Here is an 18,608-nt window from a genome sequence, read left to right as displayed (position 1 = left end):
CACCAACAATAAAATATCAGAAACAGAAATCAGGGGGGATAAATCCCATTTACTATAGCTACAAGGAAAATAAAGTACCTAGGGATAACCCTAATCAAGGAGGTAAAAGACTTGTACTCAGAAAACTATACAACACTGAAGAAAGAAATTAAGGAAGACACAAATAAATGGAAGCATGTGACATGTTCATGGAACGGAAGAATTAGCATCATCAAAATGTTCATACTATCCAAGGCAATTTATAGATTCAACGCAATCCATATTAAAATACCAATGACACAGTTTATAGATATACAACAAACATTTCAAAAAATTTTAAAGAATCATAAAAGACCCTGAATAGCTGGAACAATTTTGAGAAAGAAGAACAAAGTAGGAGGATCATACTACCTGACATCAAACTATATTACAAGGCTACTGTAATCAAAACAGTCTGGTACTGGCATAAGAACAGACATAAATCAATGGAACAGAACAGAGAGCCCAGAAATAGACCCAAGTCTCTATGGTCAATTAATATTTGACAAAGGAGGCACGTACATAAAATGGGGTGAAAACAGCCTCTTCAACAAATAGTGTTGGGAGAACTGGACAGCTACCTACAAAAAAATGAAACTCAACCACCAACTTATACCACAAACAAAAATAAACTCAAGTTAGAGAAAAGACTTAAATATAAGTCCCAATAACATAAACATCCTAGAGGAGAACATAGGCAGGAAAATTTCAGATAGTCCATGCAGCAATATTTTCATTGATAGGTCCCCTAGAGCAAGGGACACATAGGAAAGAATAAACAAGTGGGACTTCATCAAAATAAGAAGCTTCTGCATGATTGAAGAAAACATCAGCAAAATGAAGAGGGAACCAACCATACGGGAAAATATATTTGCCAGTGATACCTTGGACAAGGGTTTGATCTCCAAAATATATAAATAACTCACAGGACTCCACTCCAGGAAGACAAAAAAACCCATTGGAAAATGGGCAAAAGACTTGAACAAACAATTCTCCAAGGAGGACATACAGAGAGCCCAGAGATGTAGTAAGGATGCTCAGCATTACTAGCCACTAGAGAAATGCAAATTAAAGCCACAATGTGATACACCTTCACATCAGTCAAAATGGCCATCATGGACAAATCAACAAATGACAAGTACTGGCGAGGTTGTGAAGAAAAGGGACCCCTATACACTGTTGGTGGTAATGCAGACTGGCACAGCCACTGTGGAAAACAGTATGAAATTTTCTCAAAAACCTAAAAATGGAAGTGCATTTTGACCCAGCAATTCCACTGCTGGGATTATATGCTAGGAATCCTGAAACACCAATTCAAAAGAACCTATGCACCCCAATGTTTGTAGCAGCACAATTTACAATAGCCAAGTGCTGGAAGCAACCAAAGTGCCCATCAGTAAATGAGTGGATCAAAAAACTATGGTACATTTACACAATGGAATACTATGCAGTAGAAAGAAAGAAGGAGCTCCTACCCTTTGTGACAGCATGGATAGAACTGGAGAGCATGATGCTAAGTAAAATAAGCCAGGCAGTGAAAGACAAATACCATATGATCTCACCTATAAGTAGAACCTAATCAACAAAACAAACAAGGGAGTTAAATACAACCAGAGGCATGGAAATAAATAACAAATTGATAGTACCTGGAAGGGTAGAGAGGTGGGTAATAGGGGAAAGAAGGGGAAGGGTCGTAGCCCTGGCTGGCGTAGCTCAGTGGATTGAGCGCGAGCCTGTGAACCAGACGATCGCGGTTCCATGCCCAGTCAGGGCACATGCCTGGGTTGCAGGCTGGTTCCTTGCAGGCTAACTACCAGCAGGGGACACACAAAAGGCAACCATACATTTATGTTTCTCTCCCTCTCTCCTTCCCCTCTAAAAATAAATAAATAAATCTTTTTAAAAAGTTATACTTAAAAAAAGAAGGGGAAGGGTCCTCAAAAGACATGTATAAAGGACCCATGGGCAAAGATAACAGGGTAGGGGGGAGGATTGAGGGTGGGAGGTGGGAGGTGGGGGTGGCTAGGGTAGGGGAGAGTAATGGGGAGGGAAATGGGGACAACTGTCACTGAACAACAACTAAAAAACCAAAAAAAAAACCCAATAAATTAAAAATATTTTTAAAAAACCATGGGACATTCCATTTACACACTGGAATACTACTAAGCCATAAAAAAGAAAATATTTCACCCTTTGTGACAGTATGGATGGACCTGGAGAACATTATACTAAGCCAGCCAGAGAAAGACAAATACCATAGGAGTTCATTTATATGTGGAATCTAATGAACAAACTGAAGAAAAACAGAGTCAGACTCATAGACAGAGAGCAGGATGACAGCTAAGGAAAGGAAGGTTGGGGGTTGGAGGGGTTGAGCAAAAAGGAAAAAGAATTCATGGACATGGGCACCAGTGTGGTGATTCTGGTGGGGAGGAGGTTATAAGGGGACTAAATGATAATGGGAAAAATACAATAAAAACTTAAAAAGAATAAAAAACATTAAAAAATGTTTAATTAACAAAATAAAAGTAAAAATAAATTAAAAGATCAGAGTAGAAAATGGTAAAGGATATTGGACCGAGGGTCTGCATAGCCTTGAGTGTACATCACAAAAGGAACAGATAACAAACCCACACAGTGTTTTTGTAGGAAAATGTAGTTCTTTTGATAAAAGGAATCTTCAATAATTATACAGTGCTTTTTTGTTTCTAAGACATTTCACAATCATCATTTCTTTTTTAATGAAAAATGATTTATTTATTTTTAGAGAGAGGAGACGGGAGGGAGAGAAACTTTGATTGGTTGCCTCTTGTATGCCCCCACCTGAGGATCAGGCCTGCAACCCAGGCTTGTGCCCTGACTGGGAAGCAAACCAACGACTTTTCGGTGTGCAAGGACAATGCCCAACCCACTGAGCTATACAACTGTGGGCTCACAGATACCATTTCACATCACCCAACAATCCAGGAGTGTAGGATTACTGTATGCTACTTTTAAGTTGGAGAAACTGAGGCTCAAAACAAATGATCTCCCCAAGTTTTCAGTTATTAAGCTCTAGATCTTCTCCTCTTAATTCAGCTTTTTTTACAATATCACTATTAAAGAAAAAAAGTTCAGTGGAGTACCTAAAATTCCCTAATCTGAAGAGAGTTCAAACCAGGGCATACTTCCCCACACCCTCAGCCTTCCCCATAGCACGCACACAGCATCTCCTGTTCAAACCACAGGGAGGCCTTTTCTCTTTGAATTCCTCCACACCTTCCTACCTCTCGATGTTTTCCTGTCCTATTCCCCCCACCTGGAATACTCTCCTTCTTCTCTCCACCTAATTCGGGGCTGAAATGTGTCTGCCCCCCAAATTTATATGTTGACACTCTGACCACCAACCTACTGTTTTAGGAGATAAGGCCTTTAAGAACATAGTTAAGGTTAAATGAAGTCAGAAGGGTGGAGCCCTAATCCTTGGGGCCGGTATGGCTCTAAAAAGAAGAGACACGGGAAGATGAGCCTCAGCAGCCTGCTCCACCCCATTTCCTTCCCCCACAGCACAGAAGGCCCTTAAGGACACAGCAAGGAGGTGGACATCTAGTAACTGGGAGGCCTCACCAGACACTCTCCCTGTTGGCCCTGTGATCTCGGATTTCCAGCCTCCAGAACTGTGACAAAATTAATTCTGGTGTTTCAGACACTCAGCCTGTGGTGCTCCATTTTGGCAGCCAGAGCAGATGGAGACATCCCCTCTCTCTCCTAAGTAATACAAACACTTCCATCCCAATTTAAATGTTATTTTGGGAAATTAGACCTGGACAAGGTTAAGTGTTTGTGTTATGTGCTATTATAGCATCCTGCACTTCCTTAGGTTTAGAGAAAATGCTTTCACCCTTACAACTGTTTTATTTCATTTTCTGCCTCTTGCTGATCTATACACTTCAAGCAGTGCAAGACCCTTTTTGTCCTCTCTACTTAGTATCGTACACTGTTTTACCAAGTTAACTAAATATCTGCCAAATCACTGTCCATTTTAATAAGACACTGTTTATAGAAAAGGGCTGTGAAAACCCAGATGATTACTTTCCATAATTAAATTATTTTAGCTTTTTTTAATCTCACACATTGACACAAGAGAGAACACATTCCTTTCTCTCTTGCCTGATCTCCAGTTGTGCCACCTCTAGACTAACAGATAATATGTAGACATAGAAAGAATAACGCGGGGGAAGCTACATCCAGGCTTCTCTGAGGCTTGCTGTAGGGTGGGTGAGGGATAGGGCTGAGTTTATTTCTCAGTCTGTTCAAAAAGAAAGACAAGTTTAACAGAACACTGAAGTCTTGTTTAGCTTTTAAGTAAGGATGATTTTTAAAATTATAAAAAGCAGAGTTAAAAGAAAACTAAAGATAAAGTGAAATACACAAAAAGAATGCTTAACTTCCGTATCTAACATTATGTAGAGGCAGTGATGACTGAGCACAGGGTTAGTGCAAGGGTTAAATTAAATTGTTTTCTGTGGAAGGCATCCAGGGCCTCATCTCTTTCAAGCATTTAACACATAGCAATCGTTACTTTTTGCTTTTATAAATAATGATTGATGATAGTGATAATGGTAAATAAATTCAATATATACCAAGGCACAGAGCATTAAGATGATTGCCGACGTGGCCACAGAACTATAGGAACCACGGAGAACAGGTATTTGGGGGAAAGACAAGAACTGTTATATTGATGACCTGGGAAATACAGGGTGAAGTCAATAGAAATTTTAGCCTGGGTGAGGAAACAAGTAATCAAGAATACTTGATGGGGAAGTGCTCAGGAAGAGCCAGAATGAATCACTCTTAGAAAAACCAGGCTTCATTTCTCTGCTGCAACGGCTCTAGATCAGGGGGCCAACAAACTTCAGCCTGTTGCCCACTTTTTTAAAAAGTTGTATTGGAATACACGCGTTCATTCACATGTTGCTTGTTTCTGGCTCTGTGTGTGTGCTACAAGGCAGAGCTGACAGTTGACTGGCTCCCTACCCCTTCACAGACAGAGTTTGCCAGCCCCCTCTCTAAATGGTAGGAAAATGCTACAGGAGGGTTTTCCTTGTACCAAGACTGGCTTCAAAACCAGCATCTCTTCACTGAGCTAGTCTCACCACTAGGACTGACTTTGTGATTCCACCCAGTTTGGTTCCGTGGACTGGGCCAAGCAAGGCGCTGAGCCTGAAACAGAAAGACAAATAAGACCAACACAGGGAAATGACAATTGCAATAAATAGGCAAGTCTCACCCCAGGCGACCAAGTGAAGAAGAGGGTCCTCAATGGGCTGATGAAGGAGAAAGGATGTTCAAGGAAAGAGCCTTCAAGAAGACAGTGATGTCAATGGGGTAACCATGTGTCGGGGAAACTGCAAACCAGAGGGGGTTGGGGCAATGGGATGCCCTCATCCAGCCACATGTACAACCTGCCTGTGCCATCACCCTCAGAAGTAGAACCATGAGAGGAGTAGAGTTTGAAAAATCTTTGGACTATTTTAACAATCAGTTTTCCCCTTCATGTTGACCATATCCATCAGCTTGAAAATATGTCGCAATATCTTCCACCTAAAACATACACACTCCCTTTACCCCATGTCCCATTCCAGGCATCTGTTCAGCTCTCTATTCCCTGTATAGCAGAATTCATCATAAGATTGGTGCATGCTCACCATCATAATCTCCCCTCTTCTCATTCTGTCTTGAATCCCTGACACTCAAGCTTTCAACCCCGCCACCCCACTGAGATATGCTTATCAGACCCACCAAGGACCTCCATGTTGCCAAGTACAACAGTCAGTTCTCAGTCCTCACCTCACTGGTCCTACGGGCAGGATTTGCCACAGTTGCTCCTTGCTTCCTCGTTCTTCACTTGGCTTTCAGTACACCAAGCCCTCCCCTTGCTTTACTTTCTACCTTCCAGGCTGCTACTTCTCATACTTGGCTGATCATGTTCCTTTCTTCTAAATGCTGGCTTGCCCCAGGGCTTAGTTCCTGCCCTCATTTCATCATTATCTACAGTTCTTTCCTTGAATACCCTGGCTTTAGTCACTTTATGTTAAATACAATGTTATCATGTAAATTCCAAACTCCATCTGAAATTTCACCCTTGTAAACCTACCCACCTACTTGACATCACTGGTTTAAACGACCACATCCAAAACTAAACTCTTGATCCCACCCATCATCACTTCAACAAATAAATTATAAAAATAATACCGCCCCCCCCCTTCCTCATCACAACAAATCGTTGCTAGTCAGGTGCTTTGGCCCCAAAGGAAAACTTGATGTGTCTCCTTTTCACACTCACACTGTTTATCAGCAAACTGTGTGAGCTGCAATAAATATCCCTAAATACGTGTCTTTATGTGCACTGGGGGATATGTCTGCAGCATAGCTTTATTAAAGAGAGCCTAGATTTTTAAGATTCCCAAATGAAATTATTCTTCTTTAGTCAATTTTTGAATGATAATTCTAATGTTTGTTATATCAGCATTTTGGCTGATTAGGACACTCGCTATATAAATCATGCTACCACGTTTCACAAATTCTAAAATGTCCATTTTGTTTCACATGTAGCATGTCTGAAATCTGAACTCAGAATGTTACATTTGCTACTGCTAAACAGCAGTAAGGGCAAGGCTGACGCGGGCAGGCTTGGAGCTAGCTGTTCACACAGACAAGGGCACTGGCGGGCACTGGTAATGCTCTACATGTCAAGTTTGCCACTGGAAATGTCTTCTAAAAGTTATGGTATGATTTAGCTAAATCATGCAGTAACTAACAGGAATGTTACTGCATAGAAAGGCACAAAACCAAGCGTAGGACATGTATTTGATATTAGTGGAACAAATATGTATAATAACATTAAACAAATGCAATTTAATATTTTCGTGCAAAGCAACAACCAAGTCTTCTAATGGGACATGTGGTAGGAATAATTGCACAAAAAGAGAAAGCAGTATTAGCCTTTATTACTAAGAGATACAGAAAAATAAAAATGCTTTTCACAAGCCCAGAAATGTAACTGATGGCAGGAGAAATTCCAGATGTCCTCAGAAAATAGACATTAAAAGAAGAGAGCCTGGTATGACCAATAATCATGAGTCACTCAGCAGTAGTGGGAAAATATTATCATAGCTTTAACTGGCAATGTTTTTCTATTTCAGTGCAGGAAATAATGGTGTATCTTATAATTTATGGCATCTTGTAACCAATTAAGTATGGTATATATGTATGATGGTATGAATACCTTACAGCTAGGAAAATGGAAAAACAAGAGGCACATCCAAGTACACTACATGGAGGGATCTTTAAGCAGATTGTAAATGCAAAGATAATGATACAAACAAAACTGTGCATAGTATGGCTACCATTTATGTTTTGGGGGGGGGGGGGAAAGGGGTGTGAGAGAGACACAGAGAACAAGATCAGACAGGGAACCAGAAAGAGCAATCGTCTAGGGGAATCTGACAGATCGACCAATAGCTGGCCCCGTAAAGCAGGGAAGAAAGGCCAATCACTCAATAAACAGTGGTGGGAGAACTTGGTATCCACGTGGAGGGAAATAAAGTTAAATACTTCACACAAAGGATTTCAAATGGATTTCATTTAACTGGAAAAAGCAACACTAAAATACAAAACAAGGATGACCTTGGAGTAAGGAAAAATTTCTTTGACATAAAAATCACAAACATAGAAAAAATTAATTACACTAAAATTAAGTACTAATAAGAAATTGGCGTAACACAAAAAACAAGCCCCCGACTGGAAAACTACTTACACGTGTATCTGAGAAGGGAATTCCCACAGACTGGGAGCAGGAAAAGGGCTTTTGCTCAGCACCATATCCCTAGACCTTGCACAGTGGTTATCACATAAAGATGCTGAAGCAAACAGGCTTTCACCTCTTTGGGCCTCAGTGTCCTCATCTCAAAAAGGATGCCAGTAGCACCTACTCACAGGGCTGTTGTCGGTTAGTGCATGGAAAGCACCAAGAACACTGACACTAAGGAGAACTTCATAACACCAGTGATGCTGAGGCTGACAAACCAAATGGCTGTTTCACCAAGGAGAAGCGGAAATTTCCTGTTAAGAAGCAGGGCTTTCTTGGGATGGAAACAATAAGATGGGCCGTGGGCATCTTCCTGGGAAACAGTGACTCACTAATTCCCTGGTTGTACATTTTCAAACCGCTCATTGCAGTATTGTGAGAAGTACCGGTGAAATGGAATCCCAGTAAAAGAACTGGGGCAAAGTGTGGTAGACAGCGGTCCAGTTTGGAGAACTGTGCAGCAGTTAGAAGTGACAGAATGAAAATACAGAGTAACCTGGAGAGGAATGAACAGCAGGGCTGAAGGAAAATGTTAAGAAACACAATGAGATCTGTAGGACAAAATCCTTTAGGCAAGTTGAAACTACAGACTGACAAAGGAATAAGAGATACTTAAAAACGCATACAAACCAAAGAATATTCACTCAATACATGAGAATGATTTCCAATGGGAGAAGACTGGAAAATACAGACAAAAGGGAATAAAAAAAACAGAGGGACCTCATACAAGCCGTGACAGAAAGTGCCATGAACTGAGAGGTGTACTTAATAACCAGGTGCATCGATACTCCAAAAAGTAAAAATAAAGATAATAACAATCGCCCCGTGATAAAGTTCAAATGAACAAGAACAGCCTCACCAGGGTGTCCATTGATAAGCCTGATAATAACAAGCTGATTATCATACACTAGAATCAATGCAAATAAGCTGGATTTCTAAAAATGGACTCAAGGTTTGCAGATACTAAAATGGGCTGTTAATATGAAATATGCTCACAGAGTTATGCAAATGAGAATTTAATGGTTTGTAAACAGTAGAATGAATATATAAAAAAGTCTCAAATAAGGATGCAGAAGCATATATTAAAAGTGGGAAAACCCAAGTTAGTGATTTCAAATTGCTCGTGTAACACCTTGTTTTCAAATTGATTCAGTTTCCTTCCTTTATAGGAGCTAATTGTGAGAGAAAGGAAAATATACATAAGCATAAATAAATGCAGTGAATAAAGGAAATTCTTTTTATGGAACTCTTAGGATTATTGGTTAAACTATAAGTGTAATATCACTATTTTACAAGGTGACAAAAGGAAAAGAAAAGACATGTCTGTAAAATGCATATGCCCTTAATTTCCCTGGGGAGTGAACCACAAATCAAAGATATTTTGATTTTTGGCAGCAAGGTTTTTAAATGTGAGCTCTAATGAAAATCTCATACTGAAAGATTTCCAATGAAGTCATGAATGGGGAAATTGTCTATATGAAGTGACTTAAAATGTTTCTATATGTATTCAAGTTGCATTCTGTGCACCTGAGGCTGGTATTAACCAAAAGCAGGTCAGTTCTCTATGAACTCAACTCCAGAAATGTGTTTTGGGACACTCCAATGTGGACGTACGAGTTAAGTGAATATGAAGAATGAATCAAGTTCTGCATGAGGCAAGGTCAGTCTGTCTTTTGAGTTCAGTGAAAAGTCAGATCAACTGGCAGCTTGCCAATGTGTGTCGACAGCCTGGGGCCTGGTCAGAGGGCTGGGTGAGCTGACCCCAGATGGCCTGGAGGGCTGGCCCTACCATCAGACTTAACCCTTCTAATGACACTTACCCTCACAGCCCTGATATTATTTAGTCCCTCCTCACTCCACCACCTCTTGAGAGGAGAGAGTCATGAACTGGGACTGAGTGGATAAGTACAAGGCTAGAAGCAACAACCATAGGAATTTCAGAGGTTGTGGTTGTGCATATTTTGCTATTGACTGTGGTCAGAGTACCTACACACTTATCAGAAACACTGAGGAAATAAAAGTGCACATGCGCGCATGTGTGTGTACCTGTCCCGAGTTACTAAATAGGGTGAGGTCGAATAGAACAGATGCGGAAATCAGCAAACCTTGGCTTTTTTAGATGTAGGGTTGCTAGATATCCAGTATTGAACCTGACAGTCATGCAATTTTGGCTTCTTCTCTGGTAAAGAAAAAAATTATGTTAGATATTCTCTATTTAAATATTATAAGTTCAGATTTTACCTTAATTTGCAATTGACGGCAGTTTGAAACACTCAAGCTTTTAGTTTCTCTTAAAGTTTTTGACTATCTATAAATAAGTACTTCCAAAGACGTGGACGAAAATGAATTCGGAAATTCTCTTTTAACCTGAGAAATATTTTGGTAATACACGTGATTTCGCCTTTTAATTTAAATGTTTTACAAGAGGTTCCTGTATTACTGTTTAGTACTTTGCTTAATAATGTGAACTTTATAAAAAAGCTGTTTTTCAAATTTCTCCCCACTGGGAGCATACTATTTTTATTAGCAATCCGTACTCACTGGTTATGGGGGAAGAGGGCCCTTCATTCCTACTCCTTACCCAAGACTTCAGGAAAATGAAAATAAAAAGAAGTAGCTCTCCCTCCTCCAAGTTTTCAAACCCTTACCACTTCTAGACCTGAAGAAGGACCAGAGGGACGAGCGGGACTAGACTGGTAAACTGAGGAAGTAACAGTCAGTCTTGACTAGAGGAAGGCAAACAGCCTAGCTTCTTGCTCGTCCCTTTCTATCCCTTGCTCGTCCCAATCCATTTCTTTGTCTCATTTACCTTCAGCTCTGTGGCTATTTCTGTGCTATAATGGCAGAGTTTAGTAGCTGTGATAGAAACCAGATGGCCTGCAGGGCCTAAAATATTTACTCTGGCACTTTACAGAAAACGTTTTTTGACACCTGGACTGGATAATCAGGCGAAAGGAGTCATTCATGATGATACTGGGGGCTGGTTCACACCGCACACGAGAAGTTTCATACAAGAATACACAATAGTAACACCCCCACCAAAGTATCCCAAAACAGGGAGTCCGCTGGTACCTCAGTTCCAATGAATGTGGGACGAATATACAGGCTAGCAGATGTTGAATATGGGACCCACTCTTGATCCAATTTCACCAGCTGCTGAATACACTCCATCAGCTCTTCCTTGTCAAATCCCTGAAGAAATAAAAAGCATAATACATAATGAAACTGTCTTCATTTGGAGCACTGGAAATAATCCTCATGTGAGCTTTAGACTGTTAAAAAGGTAATAAAACCAAACAAGAATTTTTTTCCTGTGATATTTCCCCCTTCAAATTATAAAGGGACAATGGATTATCTACATGTAAAAAATATAAAGTTGGATCCCTCCACATATCAGCTATAGTTGGATCATACACTTAAGTGTGTTAAACATAAGACTTGTATTTAAAAAAACAAACAACCACCACTGTCACCTTAAGGTAGAAAATAATTCTTAATTAAGAGGCATAAAGCAAAGCCCTGGCTGGTATAGCTCAGTGGATTGAGTGTGGGCCTGTGAACCACACGATCGCAGTTCGATTCCCAGTCAGGGCACATGCCTGGGTTGCAGGCCAGTTCCCGGCAGGGGACTCGGGAGAGGTAACCATACACTGATATTTCTCTCCTTCTCTCCTTCCCTTCCCCTCTAATGATAAATAAATAAAATCTTTTTAAAAAAATAATTTTAAAAGAGGCATAAAGCATATGTCATAAAGAAAAAACTGATAAAATTTGACTACTTAAAATTTAAGCACTTCCGTTTGTCAGAAGGTGTAAGAAGCAGCAAACTAAGTGAAGTTATTTGTAACATAACAAAGGATTGTACTGGAATATGTTACCATATCCTAAAAATTAGTAAGAAAAAGACATATTACCTAGTTTCTTAAAAAGGGCAAAAGCTAAGAGCAGTGTATTTCTAAGGAGGAATAGATTTTCATAGGCTAAATGGGTGACAATTTGTCAAATAAGTAGTTTCTACTCACTTGGCAGGAAAGAGAAACATGCTTTCAGACATGTGATGGGCTACCCAGAGGAGAAATAAGTCAGAAACAGGCACCTGAATAGAGCCCATGACCTCAGGATTTAGCTTTTTATTCTAACGGTAACCACAGTGTGGGAATATTACAAAGACCGGGGTGGCCGACCATATAGGACATATCCTCACCCTGCTCCGCCTGCTTGGGTCTCTGGCACTGCTGTCTAGAGATAAGGTGTAGTGGAAAGAGAACCTGATTAGGAATTTTAACACGTGCGTACACTTTCTTACCAGCCATTCTGTGTGACTTTAGACAAGTCATTTAACCTCTCAGGGCTTGAGTGCTCCTCTTTGAACAAAGGTGCTACCAAAATTTATAATACATACTTTCTTGACAATTGCTTACTGCTGCGATTAAAGACATGAAGAATGTAAAACTACCTGACACAGTTTGTACCAGACTCGATATCCAATAAACGTTACTTCCCTTTCCTTCTGCCCCAACTTTAAATTTTTCCCCAGTGATCTATTCCCCTGTAATAGTACAGGAAGGGGACCAAGTGCAAAGAACCTACCTTAATTTCCCTTCTCCTATCCCACTATGGCCTCTGAAGGAGGTGGGTGAGCATGGGTTACAAAAACAGGGAGAAGGAAGAGCCCGGTGATGGGGAGCAGTTACTTGGGTTTAGCATCTTTAATGCGCAGCTTGGGCTAGGTCCCTGAAGGCTAGGTGCTCAGAATGTGGAAAAGAAGGAAAGGGCTTTTATTTCAGAAAAGTGGCCTCGACACCTCCGGGAATGGAAGTAATCTACCTCACCTCCACATACATGAGAATCTTAGCATCGACACCTAACCCACCTCATAATGAATTCTGCTCCACAACAATGTCATAGCCAGGATCCAATGGCCATGAAAAACCACGCTGACACTTTTTAAAAAGTGTCAAAAGGGTAAAATGTCAAAATAATTCATTAAATAACTGTCCACTTGCTAGTGTCTAATGCAGTTAGGCAAAATGCCCCCCAAATACCTGCATTGTACACCACATGTTCCATGGTCAGTGCTACCATTTCACACAGTCTTTAAATTGCATTTATTTTAGTTTGAGGCATGTTTTTACTTCTTATCCTCCTGTCTCCCACATACACGTTAATTCCCCACAGACATTTAAAGAAATAGATTGTGGAATTTCCAATGGTATTGGTTCCTTCTTCATATTTTTTCTCACTAATTACAAAGTAAGTCAGACATAATTCCAGTATTCATATGGTTTGTATTGAATATATAAGTATTCTGAAATGATTTCTTTGGGAGTAGACTCACGGTGAACCATGACATCAAGAGAAACACAAATGAAATTCCTAAATTTACATACCGGCAGAGTTGCTCTCAGAGCAGATCGGTGCATTCTATCCATGTTGAGGTCTGGCCGAAAGAGTCGAATTTTATTATCTACTCCTCGAAATGCCTTCATTCCTTCAAATAACTGAAGATAAAAGAGAGAGAGAAACCTCAGAAGTTAACTAAATAAAAACAATCCTTGTATTCAAAAGAACGACTTGTCTCTAGGTGCTCACCTCCTTCATCCTGTAAAGCTGTTGACACAGACTTCAACCAGAGATCCCTGAATCTAGAAATACAAACCGTTGATGGGCTGGGTACAGTCACTGGGATAGAACTAAGTCACTGTATCACCAAAACATGGCGAGGAGCCAGTTATCCCATGCTTAGGCAGAGCTATACTGCTAACCAATACATTTGGGGATTGGAACGAAAACACCCCCAAATGCATAACATGAACTAACTGCCTGCACAGTAGAGGTGGGGACCAAAGGCCCCAGCGGTGTACCTCAAAATACCCATGGATCTTTTCATCTAACATGGCTCATTCAAACTCTGGATAGTAGATAATGTAGATGTGACCAGAGTTGCTTCAGTCCCCAGAATCATGGAAACCAAGCAGGTCAAGACTGTACTACATCAAGACTTTGTCGCCTTTCTCAAAACGGCACCCCAGCAAAACCACTGCACAGAGGTATGAAAAGACCAAGAAGTAAGTATGTGCTGACAAATACAGACAAAACAGAAAAATGTGTGATTTTAGTAAAAAATTTTAACACGGGCTCTCTATGTTATCAACAGAACAAATAGGCTAAAGGTAGGACAGGTCTGAAAAAGAACAACGAACTAACCTACCGGACTAACAACACCCAGCTCATACCACCTGCAGGACACACATTTCTTTCGCACATTTTCCACCAGAAGATAAGCCAGAAATCAACACCAGAAATAAAACTAGAAAATGTCCGTGTTTTGGAAAAGAAGAAACTTATTATAATAATTGTATTTTGTAAAATACAGCACGAGTCAAAAAAGAAATAAACGGAAATGAGAAAATATGTTCAACTGAATGATAATGAAAAGTAGGCCCATTTTGAGGCTTATAGCCTTAAAACTCACATGAGAAAGGAGAAAAAACATAAATCATGTAGTACAATTAAAAAGCACAAAATTCAATGTTATGGGAGCAAATACATGAGTAATTTATTAAATACAATCAGAGTAAAGCTTCAGTGAAAAAAGAGAGTTGTCTAGAGAGAGACTCATAGGTGGAGAGCAAACTGACAGCCCGTGGGGGAGAGGTCTTGGTGGGCTTGGTCAGGGTACGGAAGGACCGAGCGAAACAGAAAAAGAATAAAACTCAGATATAGACAACAGTGTGGTGATTGTGGGGGAGGAAGGGTGTCTGAGGTAGGAGAGGGTTTGGGGGATAAATGGTGATGAAATGAGACTTGACTTGGGGTGGTGAACACACGATACAGTGTACAGATGCTGTGTTATAGAATTGCATACCTGAAATGCATAACTTTGTTAAGCAGTGCCATGCCAATAAATTCAATAAAAACGAAAAGAAACTCATAGCCATTACAATGTGCTAATTCCTATTCAGATCACCCTTTCTCGTGGATTTACTATTTAAGTTTACTGATAAAACACACTATGTTTCTTCATATATAAATAATAAAAACTAAACCACATTCTAATTATCAAAAAAGGTAAGGTTGTCTGATTGGACTTAGCTCATAACATCTGAAACAAAAAGATACAAAAAGCAATATATCATAGAAATATTCGGTTGGCCAAAAATCTTGTTTGGTTTTTTCCATAAGATGACTCTAGTAGTGCTTAGTTGTCTTTAACTTCATTCAAAACAATTTTGTTAGATTGTATTGTGACAACTGTCATATCAGTGTGTATTTTAAAAAGTTATCCAAACTGGTGAATTTTTGTGTAGCCATTTCAATACTGAATATGGAAAAATAAGCAACTTTTTTGGTATACTCTGCTTTATTATTTCAAAAAAGGCAAAAATGCAACCAAAACCAAAACCAAAAAAAAAAAAAAAAAAGATGTGTGCACAGTACACAGTACATACAAGGTGGTATGACTGATCAAACGTGTCAAAAGTGGTTTGTGAAGTTTCATGCTTGAGATTTCTTGCTGGACGATGCTCTGTGGTAGAGTAGACCAGCTGAAGTTGATATTGATCAAATGAACACATTAACTGAGAACAATCAAAGCCAACATAATAAAAATATACATATCAAAAAAGTTATTGATGAAAATGAAAAAACATGTCTTTTTTTTTTTAAGGAAAAAATTAAAGGGACTTTTCAGCCAATCCAATGCTTTCTAATATAGAGCTGGTGGGTGCAAGTAATAGATAAAAAGTTCTTGATATTTAATGTACAGCATAATAATTATAAATAATACTGTACTATAAACTTCAAACTCACTAACAAACTAGATATTAATTGTTCCCACCACAACAAAGAAATTATACTTATGTGACATAATAGAGGAATTAGCTAAGGTACAGTGGCAATCATACTGCAATATATCAAATCAACACAATGTACACCTTAAACTTATAGAATGTTATGCGTCAATTATATCTCAAAAGAAGGTGGTGGGGTTATATTACTAAGTACAAAAAAAAATACATAACATTTCATTTACTTCACAACTTTAAAATTATATGCATTTGATGTAGGTTCAAATAAGTGTAAAGATTGTATGATAATATATACATGCAAAACATACAAAAGGATAACACAGTATGACTAATCTGAATTTATCCCTGGAATAGAGTTTGGTTTAACATCAGAAAATCAATTAATGATCCCTGGCTGGTATAGCTCAGTGGACTGAACCTGTGAACCACAGAATCTCAGTCTGATTCCCAGTCAGGGCACATACCTGGGTTGCAGACCAGTTCCCAGCAGGGGATGCATGAGAGGCAACCATACATTTATATTTCTCTCCCTCTCTCCTTCCCTTCCCCTCTAAAGATAAATGAATAAAATCTTTTTAAAAAATCAATTAATGAAATTCACTATATTAAGTCTATGAGAAAAAAGTATATGATCTCATTAGATATAGTTCATGAATCTGATAAAATTAAACATTTATTATTTTAAAAAATTTTAAAGATTTTATTTATTTACTTTTTAGATAGGGAAAGGGAGGGAGAAAGAGTGGGAGAGAAATATCCATGTGTGGTTGCCTCTCACATGCCCCCACACTGGGGACCTGGCCTGCAACCCAGGCATGTGCCCTGACTGGGAATTGAACCAGTGACCCTTGATTTTCAGGACAGTACTTAGTTCATTTTCAGTTCACTGAGCCACACCAGCCAGGGCTCATTTATAATTTTTTAAATGTTTCTTAGATAATTAAGAACAATGGGAGCTTTTTTTACATGACAAAGGGTATCTAAAATAAATGCGGGAAACATTATACTTAATCGTAAAATGTAAAGCTTGCCTTTTCAGACTGGGAATATCATAAATTGTCTGCTGTGACTACATTAATTCAATATTCTACAGCCAGTAAAATAAGGCCAGGATAGTAAAAGAAAATACATTCAGTTTAAAAAAGAGAAAAATAAAACTGTCATAGATCATAACACATAGAGAAGATTAAATATCTAGAAAATAAGAAAAGAAACTGACACAATCTCTTGAAATTATTTGTTTAGGAAAGGTAGCCAGCTGCAAAATTATACTCCTATGTAACAGTAGCAGTTCAAACACAATATCATTTATGATAAAACTAAAAGGAACCCTAAGGTGAGAAAAATGCAACAAAAGAGTGAAAGACCCATAAGAAAAACATAAAAGTATGCCAAGTCATTTAAGGATCTAGCTAATTGTGGAAAGCAATCTCACGCTTGTGGACAGAAGACTTTAGTGTGATAAAGATGCCAATTCTTCTCAAATTGATTTATATATTCAATGCTATTCGAATAAGAATCATTTCAGGGCATTTTATTTTCTTTTAACAAACTGAATTATGAAAGCTGACTGACTTGATAAATTGAATCCAAAAGTTATATGGAAAAGCAAAGGACCAAGAGTATCTAAGGCACTACGGAAGAACTAAGTAGAAAGACTCGTCCTATGATCTGGAGGTTAAGAAGGCAGGGTATTTGTCCAGGTAAACAAGTAAAACACTGAAACAGAATAGAGGCCCAGGTAGACAAGACAGTGGAACAAAAATGAGGACCCAGTAGTAGACTCGTGCACACAGGACAGAGGTGCTAGGACACGTTCGAGGGATGAGAATAGTCTTTTTAAATGGTGCTGGGACAACTGGGTACAGGCAGCAAAAAAAAAAAAAAGTAAAAAAGAAAGAAAGAAAAATAGAACAATCAGACCCTACTTCATACTTCACATAAAAACTAACCTAGGACTAAAGAGCTAGCTGTGAAAGACACAACTGATAACGTAGAGGGTACAATCTAGAGGTAGGAGAAAAATCTTTAAGCAAGAAGCAAAAGTATCAAACATAAAGCAAAGATCAGTAAATTCAATTTTTAAAAACTTAAGTGTATTTCTCATCATCAAAAATTACATAGAGTTAAAAGAATAGAGAAGAAGATATTTGAAACACATATAACTGACAAAGGACCCACATCCAAAATATATGAAATACTTCTACAAATTAAAAAGACAACACAATAAACAAGATAGTAAAAGATTCGAACAAGCAGCTTCTTCAAGTAAAAACTTACCCAAGTGACCAATAACATATGAAAAGTCATGTGGAAATTAAATCACAGTAAGATGCCATTACATTAAACTGCCTAAAAATTTTAAATCTGACTCTACTAAGTGACAAGGTTTTAAACAACAGAAATATTTATTCAAGGCTAGTGGTTACAGAAATTGGTAAAACCACTATGGGAAATAGTTTGCCTATGCTTGTAAAGTTGAAAATACATCCTGTGACCAGTAGCATCACTCCTCTGTATATCCTTAAACAGCATTTCTCAAATTTTTTGGTGTCAGGATACCTTAAAAATTATATTCATAAGAATTAAGAAGCTTCCAAAGAGCTTTTGCTTGTGAGGTCTTTCTATCAATATTTACCACATTAGAAATTAGAAGTGAGAAATGGATTTATTTATAATTCTACATCAGGACATGTGAACATATTTTTACTAAAAAAATACCTCTATTTTCCAAAAGAATTAGAGTGAGGTGTGGCACTGTTTTCAATGATCACGTGTCTTTCATGTTTGGCTTAACAGAAGACAACTGGATTCTGATACCTGCTTCTGCATTCTGTCTCTTGCAAGATGCTGTTTTGCTTGAACCACAAGCACCACAGGAAACCCAATCTCACACAGACATGTAGGTGAGACAGGGAGGGGTGTTTCTG

General features: G+C 38.7%; 1 protein-coding gene across 2 annotated transcripts in view; it reads right to left on the bottom strand.

Moving 5' to 3' along the window:
• Window positions 1-18,608, bottom strand: part of BCAT1 (branched chain amino acid transaminase 1) — a 97,957-nt gene that overhangs the window by 30,576 nt on the left and 48,773 nt on the right. For both annotated transcript variants that reach the window (XM_037033936.1, XM_037033937.1), the window contains exons 4-5: window positions 13,258-13,368; window positions 10,940-11,059 (exon numbers count right to left, since the gene is read on the bottom strand). In XM_037033936.1, coding sequence (XP_036889831.1) covers window positions 10,940-11,059; window positions 13,258-13,368 — 231 coding nt within the window. The remainder of the gene's footprint in view (window positions 1-10,939; window positions 11,060-13,257; window positions 13,369-18,608) is intronic.

The sequence above is a fragment of the Sturnira hondurensis genome, unplaced genomic scaffold, assembly GCF_014824575.4.
Source record: "Sturnira hondurensis isolate 20B ecotype Veracruz unplaced genomic scaffold, ASM1482457v3 Scaffold0021795, whole genome shotgun sequence".
Lineage (NCBI taxonomy): Eukaryota > Metazoa > Chordata > Mammalia > Chiroptera > Phyllostomidae > Sturnira > Sturnira hondurensis.
The sequence above is the reverse complement of the archived record's forward strand: the minus strand, read 5'-3'. Positions and strand labels throughout refer to the sequence as shown.